Source organism: Phodopus roborovskii, unplaced genomic scaffold (assembly GCF_943737965.1).
Source record: "Phodopus roborovskii unplaced genomic scaffold, PHOROB, whole genome shotgun sequence".
NCBI classification, from domain to species: Eukaryota; Metazoa; Chordata; class Mammalia; order Rodentia; family Cricetidae; genus Phodopus; species Phodopus roborovskii.
In genome coordinates, this window is record NW_026126407.1 from 14962915 (window position 1) to 14985309 (window position 22395).

At 44.2% G+C, this 22395-nt stretch overlaps 1 protein-coding gene across 1 annotated transcript in view; it reads left to right on the forward strand.

The window, feature by feature from the left end:
• Positions 1-14407, forward strand: part of Shisa6 (shisa family member 6) — a 280683-nt gene extending 266276 nt beyond the window's left edge. The window contains exons 4-6 of the mRNA XM_051180360.1: positions 6971-7027; positions 11422-11574; positions 13534-14407. Of these exons, the coding sequence (XP_051036317.1) occupies positions 6971-7027; positions 11422-11574; positions 13534-14084 (761 nt within the window). The 3' untranslated portion in view covers positions 14085-14407. The remainder of the gene's footprint in view (positions 1-6970; positions 7028-11421; positions 11575-13533) is intronic.
• Positions 14408-22395: the final 7988 nt, after the last annotated feature.

Below are 22395 nucleotides of genomic sequence, written 5' to 3' on the forward strand. Positions count from 1 at the left end.
TTTAAGCAACTAAACTTTAACCTCCTGGGAGTTTGTTGCATGGCAATTCCAGAGTGTGATATCAGGGCCTAGCCTCTATATATGCATTATTTGTTCAGTTTCTCAGGATCCTGTTGATCAAGCCACTGTTTCTATTTTGCATAGAATCTGTACCCCTTTCCCAACTTTCCTGTGACTCAATGAAGAGAAATCCCATTTGTTATACTTAGGAATGAATTACATTTAGAGTTTCTGATCCTTCAAATACAAAGTTACCCCTTTTCTTTCAAGCTCTGGAATTACAGGCATGATCTACCATGCTCATCTTCAACTTCTCACCTCTTCTACCCCTTTCTACTCTCTACATACACACAAGCACACATGTATGTTCATAGTGTGTTCCATAGAGAAAATTGGCCACCTCCCTTAGTATAAATCAGTGCAGTACTAGGAAGCTCATGGTTAGCTCCATCATCTTTTGTTGCAGAGGTGAGCATGGAAGTTTCGGTTCTCAGTGACCTCTGCCAGAGGTCTACCCACTGTCAGTGGCCTGAAGCCCCATCCCCCCCATCCATGCTTCCTTCACAGAGCCTCTGAGCTCAAGTAGAGTTGTTTTTCCACTTTATGTTCTCATCAATGTATCAATCAGTGAAGCCTAGCCACTAATTAATTGTTATGCTATCCTGTTCCATCCATCAGGAAGGCTGGTGGCCTACCTGGGCACTGTGCCAAGACTCAGGAACTGACTAAAGCAAGGGGAGGGGGAAACTGGTGAATGAAGGAGTGGAGATGAGATCAGTTGATAAGTCGGGGGGATGGACAGAATGCCAAATTTAACAGATTGTCTACACATCCCCCAAAAGAAGAGCTCCTGGCAAAAATCTGGGTTCTGTCAGCTCACCTTGCTGTTTCCTATCATCTGCACAAGCACTATTTCCTACATACCTCAGGCTATCACCCTAGACAACACCATAATTCTTGGGGTACACTCGAGTAGTATTTGTCAGTGTTGAAGGCCTAGGGAGGGCAGTTGTCCCACCCAACTCTCCAAATGGACATCCTGTTCACCCCCTGGCTCCAGATGCAGACCTACTTGGATCACTGGAGGGGCTGCCTGGCACCATGGCTTTTGGGTGAGTGTAATGAATAGCCACTCTCTGAAAAGCACTGAAGGGTGAGGGACACAGGAGCTGCAACAAATAACCCCCATGGTACTTCCCTGCACATTTATGGGTACCCAGCTGTGTTCCTCAAAATCAGAGGGCACTAACCAAATCCTTTCCACCCTGTGCAAACCAATGTGGATAAAGTTCCCCACTAGGTCCAGAGTATGAGCCATCCTTGTGGATTTCCTGCTCACATCCTTGAATGTAGTCCATACATTAAAGTTGCCCCAGCATACACAAATGGATGTCTATGTGTTTTCTACATGCACCCTGCTCCACGATCACACACACACACACACACACACACACACACACACACACACACAGGCACAGGCACAGGGACATGTACACACATTCTCCTGCATGCTCAAGAGACAAGCTTAAAACAACATGATACAGAAAGGTTAGATATAACAGAATGGGCAAAGTTTGCCAGGCTAATGCAAACAAGAAGGAAGCAGAGCTGGCAATATAAATATCAAATCAAGTGAACCTGCAGAGCAAGGGAGACACCGAACAGGACAGAGAGTGCTGTACAGTGGGGGCAAAGGGGAGCTTCACAAAAGGACAGAATCATCGCATCGGGAGCCTTCTGTACTGCAAGGTACAGCTCTGGAATGTAGGAAACCGTTTCTGTTAAGAACCCAGAAAGGAAATAGCAGGAATGCAGGAGTAATGGGAGACCTCACCACACCTCCCTCTGTCTTTGACAGATTAAGTAGGTGAAGAATGAATTAGGGTGTAGAGGGAATGAATAATGTGTTTCATGTGTCTGACTTAATGGATAGATGTCAAGTGTGTACTCTACAAAATGAAAATACACCTTGCCTCTAACTGCCTGTAAAGCACTCGTGAGAACTGATTATATATTAGCCCACAAAGGAAATCCCAGTAAGTTCCAAAAAAGTAAAGATTGGATAGGCCATGTTCTCTGACCATGCCACAATAAAACTGGAAATTAATGGCAAAAATTCAACCCAGCGAACCCAAACACTTTGAAACTTAACAGCACTCTATTACCTAATTCTTGGGCCAATGAGAAACCAAAGCTGCAATTATAGATCATTTAAGTCCCAACCACAAAAAGAACACTGTGTGCTGACACTTTGGGGGTATGGCCAGAGATAAATTCAGTGCTGAAGACTCAACATTAGTAACAGAAAAGACAGAAGATAAATGGTCTGAAGTGTCAAGCCAGAAATTAAAGAACAATAACAAACCAAACCAAAGACAGCAAAGAAATGGATAACCAAATTCCAAAGTATAAAACAATGATTTTTAAGATTGAAAATGTGTGCTGTCAGTGAGATGGCTTTTTCTAAATGAATAATGATGTGAATAAATTGTTAATCCAAACACATTGTGCCAACCCTCCGAAAAATGAGGAAAATGGTATGTATTTATCTACATAGGTTTTTTTGGGAGTAGGAGGTTTGATAGTTGTAAGGTAATAGTTTAAAATGCCCCATATATATTTCATTTTAGTTTTAGTTTATGTGCATGTTATATATGTGAACCATGTATTGCAGTGCCTCCAGAGGTCAGAAGAGGGCACTGAATCCCCTAGAACAGGAGTAATGAGGCAGTTTTAAGCTGCTGAGTGGATGCTGGGAATAAAGCTTAGACCCTCTCCTAGAGTATCAATAGTTATCAATGGCTTAGCCATCTCAGTATTGATATTTTAAAGAAAAATTAAAACTGCTAATTTAATTTAGAATAAGAAAACTAGAACAAAGAATGAATGACCGTGTGAAGATCATATTATCAACTATGAGAGGGCACTACACACTCTGTTTAGGATTTAGGGTCTAGAACCAGCCACCAGACTCAGCTGTTGGCTACAGAGCCCTGAACAACCTCTTCCAACCTGTTTCCTTATCACTAAATTGATGATGACAGTAGTATTGACCTTCTGAAGTTGTCAATGATATAACAAAAGCCAAGCCTCTAGCATCCATACCCAGAGACACATGCAGTCTTAATCACACAGTGATCCACAAGATACACACACACACACACACACACACACACACACACACACACACCATCAACCATCAGGCATTTTTTACTATTGCATTCCCCCAGAACCTGTAAGTAGCCAATAGTTCAAATGCTAGATGAATAATTTCAAAGTATAGATAAAGATGTATTCCTAGTCATTTCACTTCACAAAATCATAATTTTAATACAAAACCTTAACAGTGTTAGCACAGAAAATCCAAATTCTTTATGAGCACATATGTATACATGTATAAGTTAAATGTGGGCAAATAAACCCCTGAGTTATAATAAAATGAAACACCAGAATCCAATAGGACATATCCCAGGAAGAAATGAGTGTTTCAGCATTAGAAAATCTACCATCTACTTTGGCACTTTGGGAGGCAATTGATGATGTGTTGACCCAGAAATGTAGTTATTAGCCTAAGGAAATAAAATTCAGCCAAAGACTGTGCTCAAGGTTATTTGAGGTGACATTATTAAATTCTTAAGCAACCCAAATACCCAAACTGGAGGAATACTCAAATATACTTAGATTAGATTATGCTTAAGTGACATATAGAAATAAAGGATAGACTATCCTATAGGAAAAAGTTTGGTGAAATCATAAAAACATGCTCTAATAATTATTTCAAAACATAAAAATATATTCATGATGTTCACTAAGCATAAAAAAGTTAAAAAATATGTACAGTGTATAGAAGCTGCACATTTTAATATATGTATTTATGTATATGTGTGTCTGCTATATGCATCATATAAATACACATATATGCAAATACAATACTGGGCTTTTGCTAATTTAAAAATGTTGCATTGAGTAGTCTTCTACATTTGTCATTTCGTAGAAATGTGAAGATGAAACCACCATCATACTTTTATTCTTTTTAAGCATATTAATCCGCATGAAAAAAATGACATGCACACAGTTATTCATTTTAATATTGTTTAAGTGCATGTGAGAGAGTGAGCATACACAGCCCTTTATGAAACAAGGGAAATAAGAGGAAATAGAACAAAATGTCACAGCGGTTATTATAGGCAGTTTTAATTTTTGTTTCTGTACTTCATTTGAAATACTATTTCTTAATGCCAGCACACACACACACACACACACACACAGAGAGAGAGAGAGAGAGAGAGAGAGAGAGAGAGAGTAAAAGCGAGAGAGAAAGAGAGAGAGCAAATATTAGAAAAATTACTTTCAGTGAGTCTCAAACAAAGAGCAAAGCGCCACACACATCTCAAGTCAAGTCACTTAGCTGGTTTTGACTTCATTTTTTAGTGATGCAATAAAGATTACAGTTAAGGTATCTGGGGAGTTTCAAATAGTGTGCCGCTGTGACAGGCCAATAGTATATAGTCCTTTTACTCCATTCCCTAGTTGAGGCCATTTTAAGGATTAGTCAAGAAAAAAAAATAAGATGCATCTGAGAATAAACACACCTAGAGGACATTATGTTAAGTGAAATATGTCAGCTAAGAAAGACAGATTATGGCATGTTCTCCCTGTGTGTGGATGCCAAAACAGTTGATCTGAATATTGAATAGCAATTTGTAGAAGCTTGGAAGTATGTGAAGGAATGAGACAAGAGGGAAGCTGGTTTAAATTCTGGGGCTGCACATCACAGGTGGGGGTGGTGAATGCAGCTCCCAAGGCCTGTCCTTTATTCTGTGGCCAAGTAGAAGAGATGAGCTTAAAGCTTTCAAATATAGAACATGGGCTTGCTAATTAATCTGGCTTTATCAGTTCACATGTGTCTTTAAATAGTATGCTGTGCATCCAACTAAGTACGATAATTAAAAGTACAAAAAAGAATTTTAAAAGAAAGAGATCACCTGAATTTAACACAGGTCATGGAGTGCAACTGGCTATCAGAAATGATCCCCTAAATCTCAGGTGTCCAGCACGTCTTTCTTTTGTCACAGGGACTCTAAGAGATTCAAAATGTCACCAACTGCCACTCCATCCATTAACCCTGGGTTCTCCTATTTATTCATTTTTGAAATGTTGTTTTAAAATGAGAAACTAAACCACACAAGCAAAGAAAGAACAAAAGTTGACACCCCTTCGCTGGCCTCTCCCCATTCTGACAAGGCTTTTCATGATGTAGCCCAGGCTGGCCTCAATACCTCCCCTCTGACATCAGCCTCCTGAATTCTGATATCACAGAATCCTCCCACAGTCCTCTCTCCTCTCTCTGCCTCAACTCTCCCCACACTGCAGTCCCTCCTCTCTCTTTATTCTCCACCCCCTTTCTCTACCATATGGAGAGGAATTTTCTCCTATTGATTAAATCCATGTCTAATGCAGAATGGATTCAGCTCTTGGCAGATAGATTCTTCCTTGGCTGTAACTTAGTTTTTCTCAAGAAGGGCCAGTATCAACCAATGAGGAATGCTAGCCTACTGCTCAGCTCCCCGCCCTAACTGGATACTCTGCTGGTCTATTTGAAGGATCCAGTTTCAACAGGGGAACCAAGCAGTCATTCGGTCACTCTAGAATTCTTATATGTTAGAAAGAAAGCAATGACAAAAGAGAAATATTGATTTAAAAATGATAACTTAGGGGCCTGGATTCAGGAGATTGTTATAGAAGACTTTATGTTTTATTGGCTATGAGGATGAAAAGTGAAGAAAAACAAAGTAGAGGTGACTAACATTTGGAATTCCAAGTTAATGGGACATCAGTGTCGTGGGCCGGAGCTTGAGCTTTGGAGAATAAAATGGCAACGCTATTTTGGGAAGGGAGGAGGTTTCAAGGGGCTACAAGGGGTCCATATGCAATTTAAAAGCAAACAGTGAGGCTACACATGCTGATTTGGAAGTGATCCTTCTAGGCAAGAAGGTTGTAGTTATAAACCAGAGTCCGAGTCTTCATGAGGACAACTGAGCCTAACAGAGCCCCAAATACGTAGAGAGGAGGAAAGGAGAAAGGGTGAAGAAGCTAGAGTGTGAGGCCAGGGGTAGGAAAGACATTTTCAATAAGATGCACAGAGATGGATGCCAGTATCCCAGCCCTGCAAAGATGGAAGGGCTATGACTCATAATTCAGAGAACAGAGCAAGATTTCATGTGTTGTTTTTTTCCCTCTTGTTTTGGCTAAAATCAGATATACTTACCAGTGAAAAGCAAGACAATAATGTTGTGTTAAAGCAACATCACAGTGTTGGAGTATACTTTAGAGGCAAGCCAAATCTTCATTCAAACCATTTTAGAAAGCCTTGGAATGCCCTGATCTCTGAGCATTGGCAGCCTGGCTCTATGGATTTTATTGTTCATTCAGTCTAAGTGGGCTTCTGCACTATGAATAGAGAATGTGCTTTTGAACTACCGGGCTGTGTCGGTTAGCCAAGAACTCAGGATTCCTGATCCTGGACACTGAACAGGGAGCCTAACATATTTCTACATCTCAGATATTGTCAGACCTGTACATATAAAAACAAAAATCAACTTCCTCTTTGTAGTGGGCTGTGTCATGTAAGTGTCCTTGTCAAATATTCCCCCATCCTCCTTCTTTACTGACCTAAGTGTACTCTAGCATAGCCTCTGTGACCAGTCAGCCAGATCCAGGTGTGTGTGTGGAGGGGGGTGGTCTGTTGGGGGAGAGAATGTCACCACAGTGACCAAAAGAAGCCTGATGTAGTTAGAAGACAGAAACAGCCAGAAGAGTTTTTTGAGCCTAGTATATTGTTGCAAGCCTTTCTTAGAAAGGCTTCCTTTGAGTCAGTGAAAAACAATAGAGGATAAAGAGAACCACTGTTGTGTTGGAGAGCCAACAGAATCCTTTACTTGTTTTAAAATGTCTTTTCTATGACTTTCAGGTGATCGTCAGTATAACCATCCGATCTTAAGCAGCGCTACCCAGACCCCAACACACGGTGAGAGCTGATTCAGAGCGCCCTGCATCCCATCTACTTGTCAAGTGGTTCCATCCTAAGGACAGGAGAAGGAGGTGGAACCATGTGCCTGTCCTTGTCTGGGCCACACAGTTTCACTCTTCCTTTGAGACCATTGTCCCCTGGACTTTGACATCAGAGTAATTTTTCTGCCATAAAGAGAAGGGAAACCCTTTCCAATTTCATTTATATTTGCAACATTCATCACTCCTTGTGGTCACAGATTCCATATATCTGTAGCAAGGAGATTAATGTTCGCCTTTGCCCAAAGCCATTAGGAATCATTTACAAGTGAAATAAGACTTAGTTGAGCCTTACCTTCTTGACAGAGAAGAAGTTGACAGCTGCCCATCAGAGGGGTGCTAGGAAAGAGACAGTGGATAGCAGGGTCACCTTGCCCTGTCATGTTCTAATGTCCTCCCAGAAGACCGCAACTTAACATCTGGAAACCCAGATTAAAAAAAAAAAAAAAAAAAAAAAAAAAAAAAAAACACTATTTGGAATCTCTCTCAAAAACCTAATAGAACATAGGACAGCCCTAGTAAACTGTGACCTGTCAGTCATTCTTGTCTCTTCACTATGAAAGCTTAAATAAATAATAATAATCTATAGATGTTCTCCAAGAGACACACTTAAACAAACATAAATCTGAAGCTAGGTCTGGTGGTGCAGGCTTCCAATTTCATATATTAAGGAAAATGAGGCAGGACGATTGTAAACCCAAGGCCTTTTTGGGAAAGAGATTCAACTCAAGGCTGATCTGGGAAACTCAGTGAGCTAGTATCTCAAAACAAAAACAAAAGCTAGGGGTATAGATCAGTACTAGCACATTTTGCCCCAGGCCCAGTATTTACCTCCCCATATTCCCAAAGGAAAAGAAGGTAAACCAAGCAGCTCACCCAGCAGAAGGACTACCATTCTCAAGCCATATCGCACAGCGCATCAGCACTGAGGTTGTCCACATCTGGATGAGGAAGAGGGGATGGGGTGTTTTGACATGCTCTTTCAGCAGCGCTGTGGGACACCTGTGATGAGAGCAGGAACATAATTGGATGCTTCTGGTTGTAAGCTCTAAGGAAAAAACAAAAACAAAAACAAACAAAAAACAGACAGAAAACTTGTGATGATCAGTTAAAAGAGGGTGACACCAATTGTAACATTGATGGTCGGGACAGTAAAAACAAAACAAAACTGAGAGCTGGAACATTATGAGGTAAGAATTGAGATGATATGGTCACTCAAAATTTATATCTCCATGAGAACCAATGAAGACTGCAATGGAGAGCCAAGAGTGTTTGGAAGAGTGGGAGCTTGACTATGGATGCTATCTAAGGAATAAGAAAAACAGCCAGCAGGCTGAAATGGGACTGGTGATAGTGAATTTGAATATGAACTTAGAGAATTTGCTATGATTGTAGAAGACACAAGAAAAACATTCCATAAGTAGTTTGAGGTTGGAGTTGGAGATGTTCTCATTAATCTTTTGAAGGAAGTAACAGAAGGCTTGAAAGTGGGGAATATCCATGCAGGAATTCTGAAAGAGGAAAATAGAAGACAGGGAGCCCAGGGAATGCTGTGGGTATTGCGGAGTGGGAAGAGGAGCCGGAAAAGGCAGGCAAGGAAAGCTCCCACTTATTCAGTAACATTCTGGGATGAAAAACCACTGAGCTTGGCCTCCCTAGGAAGAGCCAATGCAAGCATAGACTCTTGAGTAAAAACAGAAGGAACGTTCCCTACTCCACTTCTTCCTGTTTTTTTCCCTTCTAGCTGGTACCAGGAAATGGGAATAGAGAGGTCCCAGCTTCTGTCCTTGAGCAGCTTGTGGCATACTTGAAGTAGAGCTTGCCTACATTCCTTTCTTGGGTGGTATCCTTTCCCCCAAGGAGTGAGTAGAAACTTTAGGGAGTCAGGAAAGGCCTGTATTTACTTGATCAACCAAAAAGCATTAACTAGATCCTCAGTTTGGGCTATGCCATCTGAGAGAAACAGGAAAATTAGAAAGCAGGCCTACTGATGCAAAGGAGATCTCTGAAGTCATTTAAGATGAACAAGACCAAGTCATGCCAAATCATTAAACATCAGTGAGATACTAAGTGGAGTGTAACTGACTGAAGGGAGATGGTGGATGGAACAGATAGCATTGATAACACATTGATAAACACAGCAAGGTCACAGTCATGAGCCTTTAGCGAAAGGAAAATGTGACAGAGGAAAAATAAAGCAGGACATATCAATCAATGACAAGCTTAAGTAATGGGGGCTCAGGCAACTACAGGCAGCACAAAAAGCAAGCTGGTCTTGGCTCAGTGGTAATTTCAGGATAAGGGTTAGATGACAGTATGTGGATCTACTGTGTTTGGAAGAGGGAGCACTGAGCAATGACCTCAGTGGGAGTAAAATGCCAAGACTCAGAGGGAACCCTGTTCTTCCCCAGCATGGTGAGGAGTGAAGAAACAAGAAATGGATTAATGGTAATTAACCAAGTCCAGGGAGCAGCACTCTCAACTTCATGCCCACTCTACTTCCTGGCATCTGTCCTGATCCATGCCAGGGAGGCTCTCTCTGTACAGCATGTTCTGATCTCTTGGGATACAGAGCATCTCTCACCCCCTCACATATGTACAAAGCTGGCACAAACACCAGCTTATTGGCTGAAATCCCCTGGCTCAATCCCCAGTTCTGGGGGTGACAATGCAGGCAGGGAAAGAGAGAAGCCAGGAGTTCCCTGCCTGGGGCAATCCTTGGATACAGCCTAGGAAGGTGACTGTCTCTCCCTAGGCACAACAGGGTTCTTGCAGTCTATACTATAATACTCTCTGCCAGGAGTATCCATCTATACATCCCAACTGCCTGCCTGTTGTCAGAGCATCTTTGGCTTTGAAGAGTCCCAGACAAAGAGGATGGATGAATGGTACAGCCAGACTGCTCTTTCTTCACTACCTCATTTCTGGGAATGGCATCACTATCTCCCTGGAAACCAACTGCTGACTTCCTTTTATGGCTCTTCCTCTCATGTCAATCAAACCTTAAGGCATTTTGTCTCCTTCCCCTGCACCTCCATTCCCTTTCGACTCCCATGCTCACTGTTTCTTCCCCATCCTTTTCTCCTCTGTTGTGTTCATCTTAATCTTTCCTCCAAAACCCACTCACCCTGAATGTACCATCACCAGTTATTCACTCTCTTAACTGATCACCATCTCCATTACTTCCTTGACACTTTGCCTGGGCCTGACAATGAACCATGTTCCATTGTATCTCTTCTGAATTTGGAATCTTGAGGGCTGTATCAGGGAAAGTGGGAGAAAAGAGGAAGGATATGACAAGTAAGTTTTCCTCCTGGGAGCTTGGAAATGACTTAGGCAGCTTCTGAGAAGGGGCTTAAGATAAGTAACAGTGACTGTGTAGCTCACAGAGGCTTGTCAAGTATGGCGTATAGAGAGGCCCAAAGGAGCTGCCCCAAAGGTGCTTGGTACCATGGACTAGATGCAGATTGTAGCTGCAATAGAGTCAGGTGCTATATCCAGCTCTTCCATGGGCTCTAGAGTTGCTCTGAAGTCAGACTAGCCTGATAGCAAAATTAAATCAGGACAGATATTGGGACATTATGAATTTATGATTCTTGTCTTAGGGTTTCTGTTGTTGTGATAAAACAAAAGCAACAACAACAAAATAAAATTGGAGAGAAAGGGGTTTACTTAGCTTACACTTCCACACCAGAGCCCCTCATTGGAGGAAGCCAGGACAGGAAATAGAGGGGGAACCTGGAGCAAGAATTGAAGCAGATACCATTGAAGAGTGCTGCTTACTGGGTTTACTAGCTTGCTCTTTCATGGCTTGCTCAGCCTGCTTTTCTATCCTGTCTGGAATGATTGGCCCAAGAAGGGCACTGCTCCCAGTGATATAGTCCCTCATCAATCTAGAAAATCCCCCAAAAGACTTGCCCACAGGCAATTTGGTGTAAGCACCTTCTGTAATGCAGTCCCTCTTCCCATGTGACTCTAGCTTGTGTCAAGTTGATGAAAGACTAGTTAGGGCAATGCTCTTTCATTGTAGCTGGTTCAGTTTTCATCCAACAAACTAGTGATGTACCCGTAGGAAGAAACTGTTGCTGTGTGTCCGAGTTGAGGCCTCCAGGACTGATCAATAGCCTTGGCATCCAGAGGAAGCTAAGACAATGTCTTCTCCCTGGGTGGATGACAAATGAAAACTGAGCAAGAGGAAACTGAATCCCAGTACTTCTTCCTGGGATCTAGCATAGGCAAGCAGAATGAGGACTCTAGTGGGGGACAGAGCAGGAAGTGGAGAGAAAACTTAGCCATTCTGGCTTCAGCTACCTCTGCTTTTATGTTAACTAATGTCATGCCATTCCTTTGCAGAGAAGCCACGGATGAATAACATCTTGACATCGGCCACCGAACCCTATGACCTCTCCTTCTCACGCTCTTTCCAGAACTTAGCTCACTTGCCTCCATCATACGAGTCTGCAGTGAAGACCAATCCAAGCAAGTACTCATCTCTGAAGAGGCTGAGTAAGTCAAGGCTGTCTGGAGTTGACGTCTGTCTCAAGGGTCCCCATGTCATCCTCTTCTGTATCACTCTGTCATCCCCTACCCAAGGGATCAGGTGTAGAATCCCAAGAAAAAGGAGTGGATTGTGTTCAGGATGAAGAGAATAGACCCCTTTCTTTTGTTTCCTGGTCTTGAGTCTACTCTTTTCATAGTTGAGAATGATGCTGTAGGACCATGATGCCCCCGTCCTCTATAAGCTGTACTTAACCACTCATGTACCAGCTTGCCACCAGCCTTCTTCAAAGCATGGGCCTTCCTGTGCGGCATTTCTTGTAATAGAAGCACCAAGAACCCAAAGAACCATTCTAACCCAGCTAAAACCATCTCAAGGACATGAGCCTTCACTCTTCTTCTGTTCATACTTTCATTTTATAGCTTATGTCTGGTTTATCCAGGGATCCACCTCTGCTGTTTGAGTCTAAAATGGCTGTTGATACTGATAGGTTTAGTGCATTCAAATGTCAAGTAAGTACATTTAGGGACATTTTTCTTTCCTGACCTCATCCTTACAACTTCTCATTTCTCTATAAATGATCCAACATTACTGCCACTTCTCTGTCTCTCTGTCTCTCTGTCTCTCTGTCTCTGTCTCTCTCTCTCTCTCTCTCTCTCTGTGTGTGTGTGTGTGTGTGTGTGTGTGTGTGTGTGTGTCTTGGGGATGCTACACAGAGCCCTGTGTATGCTAGGTAAGCATTTAACCCCTGAGCTACACCTCCAGCCCCATAAGTCATTTTTGATGGCCCAACTTCAGTTAGTATGGCCCAACTCCACAGCTGAGTATGTGCTTGAAGTTTCAGAGCAACCCACTCTTCTAGAAGTCCAGCCCAAGTCCACCTCAGCCATCTACAGAGAAATGTTGAGTTTGTATGGAAATAACTGAGCATCTCTGACCACCTGAGAGGTCTGATGGATGCCCTGAAATGAGAAAATGAGATTCAGTAGGCAAAGATAGACCCCACCCCAACCCTGAGCCCACTGAGGAGTAAGCAGCATTCCCACTCTGGGCAAGGAGTCCCAAAAGCTATCTGTAGGAGGTCTCCTTGCTGAAATCCTGGACAATGCAGCCTTATGTGTGCCCTGGAAAAGGTCAAAGATCCATAGTGCAACTCTGGGAGAACCTACTAGAAGGACAGGGGCCCAGAACATTTAAGCAAGATGCACATACAGTATTGCTACAGTCTGCTGCTTGGTGGGCTCAGGGAATAAGTGTAGGCTGATGATATGGCTGTGGAGGCTGGATGCCCATGTGTTGCTTTCCTGTACATTGGTTGTTACTCCAGAGAAGGTGTTACTAGGTTCCTAGGTTACCAGTGACGCTTTCCACAAATGCCTCCTAGACGCACATCCTACTTTATTCTAGCAAAACCTGATTCCATGCCCAGTTCCCATAAAGCAGTGGTGTAGGCATCATCTGAAAGCTGTCAGCTCTACCTATGTGTTTTAGCATGGCCAGGAGCCATTCTACTTCAGACCTGCATGCAGTAGACCCAGCAGGCAAGCCACAGGAATACCTCCGACTTGACATCAGCTCCACTATAAGCTGGATGGAGAAGTCATTTAACTGTCCCCCAAGGCGGTCCCTGAAGAAGAAACAGAATCTGGGAGTCCACTGGAGATACAGACCCTGGGGTGCAGGCAGTTAGTGCCCCTGAATGAGAACCTACCTTTCACAAGCCCTAGATGATTGGTTTGTGTTTGCAATGGAGGGGGGAGTTAAATTCACCTGTCTGAGCCCTCCCCCATCTACTCTAATTAAAGGCACTTGTTTGATTATGTTGTCCTTGGAGATCTCCAAGTCTGTGGTTGAGCTAGAAGACGCGCGTGCGCGCGCACGCGCGCGCGCACACACACTCCTTACTCCCTGAGCCCTGCCTGGCCCATAACCCATAACCCCAATGATTTCTCTCTGTCTCCTTGCAGCTGACAAGGAAGCTGATGAGTATTACATGAGGCGGAGGCACCTGCCAGACCTAGCAGCCCGTGGCACCCTTCCCCTCAACGTCATCCAGATGTCTCAACAGAAGCCTATGCCTCGAGAAAGGCCACGCAGGCCCATCAGGGCCATGTCCCAGGACAGGGTCCTGTCTCCACAGCGGGGCTTGCCTGATGAATTTGGCATGCCCTATGACCGAATCTTATCTGATGAACAGCTACTGTCCACAGAGCGCCTGCACTCCCAGGACCCGTTGCTCTCCCCAGAGCGGACGGCCTTCCCGGAGCAATCGCTGTCGCGGGCCATCTCGCACACGGACGTCTTTGTGTCCACACCAGTGCTGGACCGCTACCGTATGACCAAGATGCACTCCCATCCCAGTGCCTCCAATAACTCCTATGCCACCCTGGGCCAGAGCCAGACAGCAGCCAAGCGCCATGCCTTTGCCTCCCGCAGACACAACACGGTGGAGCAGCTGCACTATATCCCAGGCCATCACACCTGCTACACAGCCAGCAAGACCGAAGTGACCGTGTGACCTGCAGCGTGGTGGCCGGGCTGCTTGGCAGAGAGAGGGCAGGGCAGAGCAGAGCAGGGCAGGGATGGGGAGCATAACATCCAGCCTTGCTCTCCTCTCCTCCCTGGTTCCCCCCATTGGAGCTGGAGGTGGGCTGCCTTTGTCCAGAAAGCCATACCGCCAGGGACGTGGCACCAAATGCCTGGTCCAACAAGCACAGACCCAGGCTCTAGAGCTCTTTCTCTCCCGGTAGAATCCTTCCCATGCAAATGAGAAGAGTGGTGAGGCCCCAATCTTCCCTACCACCTACGCCACTCCCTCAGTCCCCGCCCCCACCCCTTCCTGGAGACTCAGTCGCAGGTTCTGCCAGCGAGTGGACTCTCCCCCTGAAGGTAATCCGAAGCTGCCTGAGTTTGAAAAGCCTGTGGGGCATAGGGTGCAGTCAGTGGGCTGACCGAATAGGTCTCCTTCCTGTATCTAGAACCGCATCACAGAAATCTCTTAGTGCCTAAAAACTGCCTGCTCGCTCTCAGCCAGAGAGCTGCTGTGTCCATAAGCACAATACGATTCTCTTCTGCCTGCTGGAACTCTGGTCTCTACCGAGTGGCCCTTCCCTCGCTGAGCCCTGCAGCCCTACAACAGGAAGGGTTCTCTTCCTTTAGCTCCTTGGTTGCCCCTGCCCCTGTGATGTGGGGGCTGTGCTCTCCCAGCCTTCACTGTTTCTCCTCAAACCTCTCTGGGGCTTTAGCTCTTGCCCCCAAGAGGGAGGAGCATCAGCTCCTGCCCTCCAGAGAGGAGTAGCGATGGTTGCCAGGACTTTAAAAGTGCCTTGGCAGCCACCTGGTCCTTGTCCCCGACCCCACCCCCGCCACTTCCTCCAGGCCACTGAGTCTGAACTAGGACCTCCTCTCAGGCCTGCCTTCTTCACCCGAGCTCTGCTCCCAGGAGGCACCTGCAGTGGGCAGAGAGCTAGGGTGGGGAGGCCACTGTGATGCCCAGGATCTCAGGGGCTCACCATTCCCATTATCTAGGGCTCTGCCTGTCCCCCACCCATGAGCCTCAGGCAGAACAGAGGCAGAAGTTTCCAGACAGAAGAAGCTTAGCCCCTGAACAGTCAGGAGCTCTCTGACGTGGTCATGCCGGACCCTGCGCACACCTTTACAGCATTTTTCCCACTCCACAATCTTTTTCCGTTTAGAACTCATTCTCTTTCCCTGTTTCCTCCCCACACACACCTACCTTCCCATCTCACCCCCTGCAGCTCCATTACTTTCTTCCGACCAGTGGATCCAAGGGAACAAGACCCATTGGCAAATGCAAATAAATAATGGTGTCCCAGGATGTTGTTCTGGGGGGCACTTGGGTATATGGCAGGGGCACCTGGCAGCCCCACTACCAGCCCTCCTCAGCCCCCTCTGCCTCCAATCTGAAGGAGGACAAGGTGTGACTATCAATGAAAGCAACATGCTCCCCCAAGATCAAGAGGAGGAAGACACTGAGTTCCCCCCCCCCAACCCCGGTTTGAGACTGGGGAGAATCAGACCCAGACTGCTGGTGGAGTGACCTAAGAAATGAAACCATTGCTTACTAGACTCTGCAGCAATGCCCTTAAGCTCAGATTTTATATCCCCTCAGTTCTGCATGGCTAGCCCTTGAAAAGAGCGATGGTAAGAAGCTTGTATCTGTCCTGGTCATTTTTAATCTAGCCAAGTCTACAAGCCATGAAGAAGTCAGTGGACTGCTTCCCCTCACTGCTTTCAAGAGCTGTAAGCTCTTTTATGCCCCTCCCCAGAATGCACCCCCCTGGGAGAGCAGGAATGGTCTCCAGAACCCAGAAGGATGGACGCTGGGGTTTCCAAAGGCAGGCTTTAGTCTCCCCACTGAGAGGATGTCCCTGGCACCATGGGGCCAGGAGGTCTCTGGATACTCAGCTTTCCTCCCTACAAACACATAAACCTTCTTAAGGGCTGGTCCCCATGGGTCTATGAGCTTTTGTTGCAGAAGGTAAGGCTCAAAGGAAGAGAAGAACTCAATCCAAATAGAGAGTGGCTCACTTCCAGAAGCAATGTTGTCTCACAGCTGGCCCCCAGCCCAGCACCCAGTAACTCTCTAATCCTTATCTGGTCCCTTTGAAGGTCGTGTGCTGGTGGGAAGAGGAAAGGTTTAGATTGTGGTAGGCAAGAATCCCCTCCTAGATGTCTAGACATCACATGGAGAATCTTCCAGACACTCAATTCTCCATATTTTCGGGAACAAGATTTCACCCCAGTATCTTCCCCCAACCTTGGCTCCAACAAAGGCATCTGTCTATCTTCCTGCCTGCCTGTCTGTCTGTCTGTCTCAGGGGTTGTTTGATAAATTGATTCCAAACTATTGCTCATCCCTGCCTTATCACCTTCTTGTATAAAATACCTGGCATTGGTTACGTCAGAAAATTCTAATGGAATTCTTGCTTCTCCTGAAGGCTTTTATGCTTCATACTTAGAAGGAGAGGAATAGTAACAGAAATGAAAGTCTATAGACTACACTAATCCAGTCCCCTACTCCAAACTCCAGAAAACTGTGTCTTAACTGGGACATGGAAATACACTACCCTTCCTTCAGTCTTGCATGACTCATTTAAATTACCTGTAGTCAACCATGATCCAGAAATATTAACATTTGTCTCAACTCTTTTGAGAGAATCCACAATCACATAGCTTTTATTACGGTATATTCTTATAACTTGTCCTATTTTATTATCGTCAATCTCTTCCTGTGCCTAATTTACAAATTAAATTTTATTGTACGTGTATGTATATGAAGAAAACATAATACATATAGACAGTCTAGTACTATGTGTGGTTTCAGCACCCATTGGGATTATTGAAGCTCAGTGACAAAGGAGAGCCACTAGATCCCATTAACTCACTCATCACTCCAGAACCAGCTAGCTAAATTGCTGTATGAACTCACATCAGAGTGTCTGGGGCTGGAACCCAGATGTCACTGCTTCTAGCCTAAGCGGGCTAATGTTCTCTGTTACACATGGGAGGGCCATGGCTCCCTCATGATAAACACTCATGTCCCAAGCAAAGGAAATTTGAGGTTTCCCTCTGCTTGTTTTGTACTTCTTGCACGTCTCCACTTTCCTGGACTGGAGTGTATACAGGTCTTGCTTGCCCCAAGTGTTCTTCATGAATACCTCTTACCCCACCCCAACCTTCCACCGTCCTTCCTCACTTCCTCCAGCGAACTCTTGGCTCCATATATTCATGAGCCACAAACGCTTGCCAATAATTCCTTAAACTCCTATCTGGATGTTGATCTTCACAATTCTCCCAGTGTCTTAGGCAATGTGTTTCCCTTAATAAGTTCCAGTTCTTCTCCAGGCTAAGTCTCTCGTTCCTGTCTTCACCTTCCATGCCAGTTTCCACTCGCCTTCCCATCATTTCCCTCTTCAATCAACAATTTCCCTTCAGCCCTAGTTTCTTGCACCTGGACCTGCTGAAGTCTCTAGTTGTAAGAATTGGAGTTCTTGGTGTAAACTGTGGAAGACTCTCTGGCAGTCTTTAAGTCCTTTGTTTGTCTCATTGGTGTGTTACACTTCCTCACATGGGAAATGATGCCCCAAGGTGTGAAGTCATGGGGCTCTCCCATCCCTCTGATCTCTGAAAGGGAAGGGAAAGAGCTGCCTGATCAGAGGTGCCATGGCCAAAAGATCAGCTTTGGTACTACAGCTACCAGACTCAAGAAGCTCTTGACTCAGACTGCTACTAGCCCAGAGTCTTTTGCTCTGGCCAAAGATTCATGCCCTTCGATGCCTGTAGCTCTTGCTTCTATTCCAATACCCTTCTCCTAGTGGACATAACAGCTTTCCCTTCATCCAAAGACACGAGGACTTGTAAGTTTCCAAGTATGGAGGAGTAGTCATCCCAACATCTCTGCCACCAAACTCAACCCATTTCCTTTGGAGAGTTCTTAGCTGCCACCTGCTTCATCCCTAATTACTTCCACAAATGTCTGTGGTCTGGACCCAACATCATAGTTTGAAAGGGCTGCCCATTGGTTGGACCCTAGAAGGCACCTTCTCTGAGAAGAGTAGGCACTTTAGCTCCTACACATCCTCTGCCATCCTCTCTGAATCTGAGGAACTGGGAGCTGTTTCCAGGAAGCTTGCTGTGCTTTAATCAAGTCTTTTCAGGGTATAAAGAGCTATTTTTATATGTGACACATCTTGGTAGTAGGTTTAACATGAAAGACAAGTCTTCCTAGTCCCTCTCTTTGATTTTGGAAAGTGGCATATCAGAGAGAGGGGGAGGGAGAGAGAGAGAGGACTGAGGCTCCAGAAACATGGCTTCTAGGTCTGGCTTTTGTCTCCATCTTGCCATGTGACTATGGGCAAGTCACATTCCAGTTCAGTGCCTCAGTTTCTCCACCTATAAAATGGGGGGCTTTGACTAGATGAGCCCCCAAACTTTCATTCAGCTCTTAACACTAGGGTTTTCATTCTCCACACTTTCCTGTCTCTACATTCATCCCACTTCAACTGAGCTGCACCCACTACACTCTGCCTACTCTGTGGCAACATCTTCAGAGTCCCTAGACAGCCACCAGATTGCTCACCAGATTTGGGTGGAACCAATGGGCTCAGCCACACATGGATACTCTTGTATTTGAAAATTAACCTGTTGACCACTCAACAGGTCATTGAGAATGTGTCTCAGAAGCCTCTCATATAAACATACCTAAACCACCTGGGTGTCTGTTGCTGTGAAATTCTGAGTTTTGGAGTTTTCATTTTTGATGTCCTTATAGCTGGAGGGAGGTAACTCTACTTTCAGAGAGAACACAGGATGAAAGAAAAGGGTCTAGATGTCTGACCATGACATTTGGGCATAGAGTTTGTATTTAAGGTCAGATGGGAAATTCATTCTATGTCCCAAAGGAGCACACTTGGCAGAGGCTCTGTGTGGCAAGGGATGCCATCATATCTCATGCCACAGCATGCGCCCTGGAGACCACATCCAGATGCTGAAGCTCCATCCCAACTGGAGAGGCCGAGGCATCACCACCTGGGCTGCTGGGAGGCGGGTTCTCACCCCATCCCAATATCTTTGTGGCCCCTCTTCGTGATTCTATCATCTTCCCCATGAAGGCTTGTGATGCACCAATGGAAATTCCAAGTCACTGTCATCAAACCCATCTTGTAAATCGTAAACACATCAACCTTCCATCATTCAGAAAAATAATGCTGTGTGTTTGCTTAACAGCCTCCCTAATGTGGGAGGAGAAGATCTTGCTCAACTTTGCTGCCAACCCTCCAATGACCCTCAGATGCCACTCCATTAAGAGGACCCATTCATTCGCTTCATAGTGGCAAAGACATCTCTAGTCCTGAAAACTCAACTAGACATTTTGTAGTAAAGAATTCTTGAAATTCTCTAATAAAAGGAAATTCTTACTGTAACATTTTTAGTTGGGGACACAATTTCCTAAGGGGGTGGTGTGTTAAGGAACATTTTTACTCATTAGCTGGATTTATGGATTCTATGTTTATTATATGGTAGTAGTATGAAAAGTATCTTTCTATCTTTACCTCTGCAGTTTCTTCGTCACTCACATGGGACCTTCCCAATGAGCAGTGCCCCCCATTACTGCTTCTGTATAAATCTCATCATTCTCCTTCGCTGTCAAAGCACACCCTATATGTACTGTAAACAGAAATTGCTTTAGTGAGATTTAGTCTTAAGGATTTTTCCACTTTTGTCAGTAACAGATATTTATGGATCAAAGAATAAAGCTGTTTCAACATAACCTGTGTGTCTTAAAGTAGCAGCATGCTTACAGAGTCAAAAGCAAGGTCATGCAAAAGCAAGGAAGGATACAAGAAATCACTGAAGTCAGGAGAGGGAGCAGAGATTGACCATAAACAGTTGCTAGGGAACTTTAGGTGTGATGAAATGTTCTAAAATCAGATATGGCCAAGCTCAGTGGTACATATCTGTAATCACAAAATGATGTGAGAGTATTATGAGTTTGAGGCCAACCTGGGCTACATACCAAAATGTTGTATCAAAAAGAAAAAAGAAAACCCAGCAAATAAAATCTGCATTGTGGTGATGTCTGTGGAACTACTTAAGTTCATGGAAATTACCAAAGTGTAAATGTACAACTGCCCCATGATATGGTACACAAATCAAGCTTTAAAAAGTGAGAACAGAGGAATGCAGAAATTTAAAAGCAGGACACCATGTCAACTGAGAGCAGGGCTCAATTTTCCAGTGCTGTCTATACACATCTACTCCAGCACCATTATCCTTAGACATTAGGTCTCAGTTTTATATTAGCATTAGTTACCATGACTGAGCAGATTAAAGGTGGCTAAAGATCCATAACACTTAGCCCAGAACATCAAAGAGTTGTTCCATGAAACTGATTCAGACTTGTAGTTTTGTTCAAGACTCTTTCTCTAGATGTGGCTTTGATATTATTTTCTTTGGCCTGCATTCACTTGGCTGCTAAGGTTATCTGTTGATCACCAGAGCCTAGAAACAGGCTAAACAAACAAAATGCTGCCTTGTGGGGTAGGATAAATGCTCTCCCTGGCAGCCTTGTCTAGAATCCAAGGCTCAACATATTCTCTTCCTAACTCTCTAATCCTCCTGTAATCAAATCCTTCTTAATGGAAGCTTTGGGCTGATATTTTTTAAATCCTAAGGCAGACCTGGTGGTAGAAGTCAATAGATCTCAACTACTCAGGAGGCTGGAGCGAGAGAATCTGAAGCAAGTTCAAGGTCAGCCTGAGCTAACTGAGGCATCTCAGCCTAAGGCAAATTATAATTAATTAATGACTAATAATTAATTATTATGACTAAGGACCTACCTAACTGATAGGAGATTTAGTTATCATACATGTTGCCCTAGGTTCAATCTTCAATTCTGCAAAGAAGTCCCCTTATTCTCTATTTCCAAGGGTTTTTATTCTCCTGAAATGAGAACAGCATTGATTGCTTTTCCTGCACGTGGCAACACCTGTGCCAGAATATGTTCATGCATCATTACACTCACCACTGCAATGGCATTTCTTCTTTTCTAAGCCACCCTCTCTAACACAGGACACACATGCGCTGACACATTACATATGTAGAAATACTTGTAGTCTATGTTCATCATTGGGAGGAAATGATAAAAACAAATTTCTTGACTGGAGGATTTTTAAAGAAGTAAAAATTTAATCTTAATGCTTAAAAATACATATAATGACTAAATTATAGTAATAGATAGTCCCCAAAAGAAACTCTCAGAAGACCCCCCTTATTGAACATATAAAAGCAATATGGATTACAACTAAAAACACATTCAAAGACTGGCCTACCTTCCTCCTTTCCTTTCACCCTTCCTTCTGGCCCTCCTTCCTTTCTACCCGTCTTCCCCCTTTTCTTTCATTACAGTGTCATGCTGTGTCCCAAGGCAGACAAGCAATGGACTCAGCAGTAGCCCACTGATACAACTTGGAATCTCCTTGATTGGATTTCCTGAGTGCCACAATTATATCTCTGAGCCTCTTCAAAACTCCGTTTTCTTATTTGATACAGAACAAGAGAATCTATAAGCTAAGCAATCACTCTACACTGCCTCTTTACTACATTAGTTTCTATCTCTATAGCTTCACTGAAACTTTTCAGAAAACAGCAATTAGTCAATTTGGGGGGGAGTGCTCATAACACAAGACAATATCTTCATCTTGTCAGCATATCTGTGTCCTTGTATCAAAATAATGGCAACCAAGGAAGGTGTTCTTGAATAAGATTTTGAGGGAACTATCCTGTGTTTGACTCAAATTTTTTGTCATTGTCATTGGTGGTACTAGAAGCTGAACTAAGGTTCATTCTAATGCTAAACAATCAGTGTACCACCATGTCACACCACCACATCATTTTTGTTTGTATTTTGAGAAAGGGTCCCACCAAGTTGACAGCCTATCTTGAACTCACTCTACCACCCAACTTGAACTCTAAGGTATGATTCTCCTGCCTCAACCTCCTGAGGCAGCCAGAATTACAGGTGTATGCTACTATGTCCAGCTGACTCATTATGATTTCTCAAACCTACAACTTGACTGTCAAAGAAATCCCAAAGACTGCATTTTCACAGAATGCTCTAGAGTGTTCATGAATTCACTGGCCTGATCTAAGAAAGCAAGCTTGGCTATGTTTTAGAAACACAATGAGAGAAATATCATTGTTTTTGTCATCTAACTTCCAGTCTTAATCCCCATTAATTACTTCCAAATCTTAGTTACAGTGATAGATAGCAGCCGTAGCATACTAAGAATCTTAAGCTCTCATTC